Raw genomic sequence first — 6,102 nt, 5'->3', positions numbered from 1 at the left:
CTTGGAAACCACCTGTAACACACCTCAAGATCCACTAAATTTCAGTCTAGTGGATTATGAAAAACATTGCAAGTACTTCAAACTGTTTTCTGTTGGCTGCTTCTTCAGGTTTCCACCGCAGTGGTAGAGCCCTACAATTCTATTCTGACCACACATACCACCCTCGAGCACTCCGACCACGAGGCCATCTGATATCTGCCAAAATAACCTGGACATAGAGCGGCCCACATACACCATCCTCATCCTCATCCCCCTCATTGGCCAGATCGTATCATCAACTATCTGGCCGAAGTTCAAAGGGCAGTCTGCATGTTGAGCAACACCACAGCCCTCGCTGAGGCCTGGGCACGCTTGGATCACAAGTTTGATCTAAAGTACGCAAAGAGAGCCTTCGTGCACAGATGCGTCGGAGAAGGTATGTAGGAGGGCGAGTTTGCGGAGGCCCCTGAAGATTTAGCCGCTCTCGAGAAGGATTACGAAGATTGCGACACTCCCGAAAGAGAAGGTGAAGAGGGAGAAGAAGATACGTGATATTACTCTTTAAGTTCTGAATACAGCAATAAATATTGACATTTCACTTTTGGTAGTCTTTAGGCATTTATTAATCAGCATTAAAAAAAAAAAAATCGAGTCACCGAGAGCCACTAATCAAACAGCTACAATGTACAGTACTTTACATAAGGAGTGTTACAGGTTACCACACTACAGATAAAACAGTTCCGAAGGATTCTGCACCATTAATTGTCTTCAGAAACAGAAAGTTGTAGATGGCTTCGAAGATTTATCAAAGCACAGACACCGTGTGTTTAAATGCTTTCTTCATTAATCGTCACTTTTTTGTTGGTTCTGTTGCAAGGCACATTTGATTTCTTTTAACCTGTACTTACATCAGTATACAGTAAGTGACTCTACTCATTAACTTTACAGACTTGCATAATAACATCCTTCATATAAAACGTGCACAAGAATTGTCACAACCCAGCATGACAGTTCTTACACCAAAGTACCTGCACTTCTCTGCAAAGACAGATTTCATCAGTGCCAAAATAGATCACTTTACATCTCAGTAATGTTGTAAACAGTGTTCTAATTATTTTAATAATATAATATTTATATTATTTTTTTTAATATGGTAGCTGTTTAAGGATAGTTTGATTCAGTTTAGGATAATTAAACTGTATACTTAAGTCTTTCTACAGCAGACTTACTGTAGGCTGATCTGTTAATGCCACATTTCATTTCATGTTTAAATGAAATCAAAATTAAGTCCAACAAAGCCACTATATTCAAAACCACTTGACGGAGCGCTCATGGAACAGTTGGAGTGCATCTTTGGTCAGTTTTAACCCAGAAGTCCAAAATGCCAATATTGTCTGTTGTCGTTACAGTGACAACAGGAAGGTTTCCACACGAAATATAAAAGTACACAGTAAAGTTGTCTTACATGTGCATAAGGACCTATTTGAACATTTTCAGTTCAATTAGAATATTTACATAAGAAATGCAATACCCTCATTGTTTAGAAGTCATTTACACGACTTTTCTGATTAAAACTTTTGATTCTGAATCCTAATCTTGATGCATCTTACAGCATTTAGGTTATGCAAACAAACTAAAATTAATATATTGTTAACCAACAAGCAGCTTCACATGAACTTTCTGCATTTTTTTCTGTATCGAACATGTGAAAAAAAGTTCATACCAAGATACAATACACATAAGTGGCAGAGAATGAGCCGAAATCTGCTGAACATCTGAATTCTTTGTGGACCTGCAGAAACCCAAACCTGTTACGATCAAAGTGCATCTAAAGAAAAAGGGAGGAAAATGACATTTCACATTCTAGTGGAAGGGTTCAGGCAGAAGAACATCATTGCATTATAAACCCTGCCCGCGGGGGAAGACCAGCGCCGGGCCCTTGAGGAAGTGCTTGTGGGTATGGACATGAATATGATGGCACCGTGTTTGGCAGAGGAGCACCGATGCTTTGAGGGTTGTAAGGCATTGCTGATGCTTGAGATGTTGGTGCTGGTCTTACGTGAGCTGGAGAACCATTAGCTAGCCTTTGGAAAGCTGCGGTGGAGTTATGGGTCTCCTGAGGTTGTGAAGGATCAGTAGAGGAACCCTGAGGAAGATGAACACCCTTGAGCACCATCTCCTGTAGCTTATCGATCTTCACACGCCTCAGATGTGCCAGCTTCCTCTTGCTCTGGTAGTCATCAATAAAGCTGTCCAGGGGCAAGGATCCGTCCAAGAATGAATCGGCCATGTTCTACAAAACACAGGGGAGAATCTTAACATTGTGTAAAAATCAGTGTTATGGATTTCTGAAAATATGGCAAATGTTGTTACCTCTGTTTCTTCTTCGATCTTGGCTCCCTCGGTTTGCAAAAGAGCCAACAATGTGTCAAGTGAACCGTTACCTGAAAAAAAGATCCAATTTTTAAAACACGATTACCTGCAAAATAACTTCAATATTTCATCAGTTGTACTACATTAGCAGTTTGAAAGACACATTAATACAGCCTCACCCTCAGGCCACTGAAGATGTAGATCAGATTGTTTCTTCATCAGAACAGATTTGGAGAAATTTAGCATTACTTCAATTGCTCACCAATGGATCCTCTTCAGAAAAAGAGTCATCTCATAAAAACATCACAATAATCCACAAAAACATCACAATAATCCACATGACTCCAATCAGTTATTGTCTTTATGATGGAATGACTTTATAACAGATTTTTTAACACAAATTCTCACCTCACCCATTCCACAAGACATTAATTGATGGATTGGTATCATGTGGATTATTGTGGTGTTTTTATCAGCTGTTTGAACTCTCATTCTGACGGCACCCATTCACTGCAGAGGATCCATTGATGAGCAAGTGATGCAATGCTACATTTCTCCAAATCTGATGAAGAAACAAACTCATCTACATCTTGATCTTGGATTGCCTGATGGCAAGTAAATCTTATGAAAATGTACATTTTTGGATAAATTATTCTTTTAAAAAAAGTGAGACAGCGCTGAGAGCATTTTGGATTGCTTTTATAGAAATGCTGTAACGGATAGTCACCAAACAGAGCCATAAAGAGCACAGGTCTAATAATAGAGGGAGTGTTTTACAGTGTGGATAACTTTACATCAGTGTAGAGTTTCTTTGGGATATTATTCAAGCAGTCTTTGTATCAGTGTAATTCTAAGCTGTCTGCTGTATCCTGCTGACCCTAAAAAACTCACTTTCAAAACGTCTGCTCTGCTACATCATTACACTGACAACACAAGATAAAAGGTGTCTTAAAATAAAACTGGATAAATATAGAGCACAAAATACAGCCCTTTAACACTGATATTTGTGTGCAGATTTGACCTGGGACGATCAGTACCAGCTGCAGCTGAAATATAGAGGAAGCATTATGTGACCAAACAGGTTCCCCAGGATGCGTTATTGTTTTACACCAAAGAAGGAAGACAAAAAAGGTTTGGTTACAAGAAAGATGTGCTCTTTTGTGGTCCCGTCTACACTGGAATATTTACATAGTTTAAATTGTGTAAAGTATTTGGATACTCAGGTCATGCTTAAAAAAAAATGTCTAAACATCATGCATGTCTCAAATGCTGCAGGATGTTTTCTCTTCACTAACTTTTCTTTTCTTCATCACTTTTGCTCAGTGTGTTTAAATAAGCTGGTGTTTTGGTAACTTATGTCCTGGCTGAGATTTCTAATGGTTTTGTTTTCATGTTGACGTTCTCTCTACAGTCCTCATACCTTTTATACACATGTACTTGCATTGCTTTGACTATCTCTGTAGATCCCGCCTTCTCGCATGCCACGATTGGTTGATTATGTACATGCCTGCATGCTATTGGTCAAACTACTTTTCAGTCATTAGCTTCGGCAAGTATGAAACCAATAGAAAAACGAAGGCAAAACCCGGACACCACTTGATCTGTTGGTTTCTCATTTGAAAACCCAACAAACATTCGTGAAATGGTTTGAGAGTGTGAGTGAGGTAAGTTCATATCTGACCTAGCGTGGACCTGCGGAGCTGGTAGGACTCGTGCAGATCTTGTAAACAGCAGTAGCGTTTGGTCAGCTGGATCTTCTGATGGTCCAGTTCAGGCTGCAGGCTCAGGTTCTGCTCCGCCAGGCTGCGGTTACTGGCGATCGTCAGCTCTTTATTCTGCTGCATGTCCTGCATCTGCGACAGCAACAGTGCAGAGTCACAGACCATACTTCTAGCCCAACTAGACCAACTACTCAACAATGCAAAGCAAGATTATTCACACAGCCCATGCACAATGAAATACTATTAAAATAAAACTTAATATAATTAAATAAAATATACTGCTTAAGAGAGAACATTAATTTATATTTATATTATATTTATATTATATATATATATACACATACACATACACATTTGTGAGCCTGGAGCACAAAACCAAAAAAGCCAAAAAAACATTGCATGGGTCAAAATTATCATTTTTTTATTTTATGACAAAAATCATTAGAATATAAAGTAAAGATCACGTTCCATGAAGATATTTTGTAAATTTCCTACTGTAAATGTATCAAAACTTAATTCTTGATTAGTAATATGCATAGCTAAGAACTTCATTTGGACAACTTTAAAGGTGATTTTCTCAATATTTTGATTTTTTGCACCCTCAGATTCCAGATTTTCAAATAGTTGTATCTCGGCCAAATATTGTCCCAAACAAATAATACCAAAAAATTGCATCACTTCAAAATGCATTTTTACATGTTCTAACAAAGGCTACCAAGTCTTAAAACTACACTTAAGACTGGTTTTGTGGTCCAGGGTCACATTTAGTCATTTAGCAGACACTTTTATCCAAAGCAACTAACATTATATCCATATCTATCTATCTATCTATCTATCTATATATATATATATAGATATAGATAGATAGATAGATATATAAATAAACATAAGAACACAAAAAAGCATCTAAAAAGGCCTAAAATACTGTAATAAAACAATAATTTATATATAGGCTGCAATTAATATCTTTATATATACAAAAATATGAATATAGCTAAAACTATATTAATTTAATATTATATTATTTTATATATTAGAGCAATATAACTTTTTTATATATAATTACACACATATGACTGATTGCAAATGTTTATTCTTAAAATTAATGAAATAATATTGTATGATAATTTGGATAATAAAAAACTATTTATTCTTTTTGACATCTTTAGACTCTACGCGGGGAAAAGTCATGGAAAACAATACATGAAACTCTAATAATCAATAATCAGTCATATTAAGGTATTATCAGCATTGCATGTTTGGTTGACACCAGCAGAGCGTTCAAACTAACCAGTCTTCATATCACACTCATCTTTATTTATAAGGTCAGTTCATACTGCCTTCATTCTTAAGTCCCTTCATCCTGCCACTCCTTCAGTCAACAACACTCCCCGAGAAATAACACTGCTGTAGTCAAAGGCGAAAGCTCTCTGTCCCCGAATCGAACAAAGTAACGCGACACACGAAAGCAGCAGTGCTCTGTGAAAGCTCGAGCACTGATCAGATTCCGGGACTGAACCCACCTCCTCCATCTCTCTGACCATCCTCCGGAGCTTGTCATCGTCCTCCAGCAGTTCGTGCAGCTGTGTGGAAGAGTACGACTGCAGTCTGTTCTCGAAGCCGGACATTTCTCCCGTGGCTTTGTTATTGTGTCTCTCCGCTCCGCTGCCGCAGGGAAGCCTCTTGTGTTGCTCCTCGGCCGGAAGTCGAGTAATTCCCGTCGAATCAGCGCGTGTGAATGGACGTGACGTCACGTGCGTGGACGTGTGAGCGACGTCAAGAGGCCATTCATGGAGAAGGATTCAGGAAATAGAGTTTTTATGTAAACGTATCATTTGATTAATATCTTTACAGTATATTTCGGTTAATACGTTTTAAATCAACTTTCCTATCATTTGTACTAATGTATTAATCATTTATATTGTTATACATTATGATTGTTTTCAATTAAAAATCATCTCTGGTGGTTTATTTAAAAGAATGTTAAGCATTTCTTTTCTGCATTTCAATAGAAATACATTTAATTTAT

At 37.7% G+C, this 6,102-nt stretch overlaps 1 protein-coding gene across 1 annotated transcript; it reads right to left on the bottom strand.

Annotated features, from left to right (window-relative positions):
• Nucleotides 1-584: 584 nt before the first annotated feature.
• Nucleotides 585-5,791, bottom strand: vps37bb (VPS37B subunit of ESCRT-I b). Its single transcript, XM_042733136.1, has 4 exons — nucleotides 5,597-5,791; nucleotides 4,034-4,205; nucleotides 2,353-2,423; nucleotides 585-2,272 (listed from the first exon to the last, which is right to left on the bottom strand). Exons 1-4 carry the CDS (start codon nucleotides 5,699-5,701, stop codon nucleotides 1,871-1,873), a joined length of 750 nt encoding a protein of 249 aa, XP_042589070.1. The 5' UTR covers nucleotides 5,702-5,791; the 3' UTR covers nucleotides 585-1,870.
• Between the last annotated feature and the right edge of the window lie 311 nt (nucleotides 5,792-6,102).

The sequence above is a fragment of the Cyprinus carpio genome, chromosome B10 (assembly GCF_018340385.1).
Source record: "Cyprinus carpio isolate SPL01 chromosome B10, ASM1834038v1, whole genome shotgun sequence".
Taxonomy (NCBI): domain Eukaryota; kingdom Metazoa; phylum Chordata; class Actinopteri; order Cypriniformes; family Cyprinidae; genus Cyprinus; species Cyprinus carpio.
The sequence above is the reverse complement of the archived record's forward strand: the minus strand, read 5'-3'. Positions and strand labels throughout refer to the sequence as shown.

Bases quoted from the DNA above. Each gene is read 5' to 3' on its own strand.
- vps37bb (XM_042733136.1), bottom strand. From the start codon at position 5,701: ATGTCCGGCTTCGAGAACAGACTGCAGTCGTACTCTTCCACACAGCTG. The intron at 2,424-4,033 runs GTCAGATATGAA...TCTTTTTTTCAG, and splicing joins GCTCCGCAGGTCCACGCTAG to GTAACGGTTCACTTGACACA. The intron at 2,273-2,352 runs GTAACAACATTT...TGTGTTTTGTAG, and splicing joins AGATCGAAGAAGAAACAGAG to AACATGGCCGATTCATTCTT.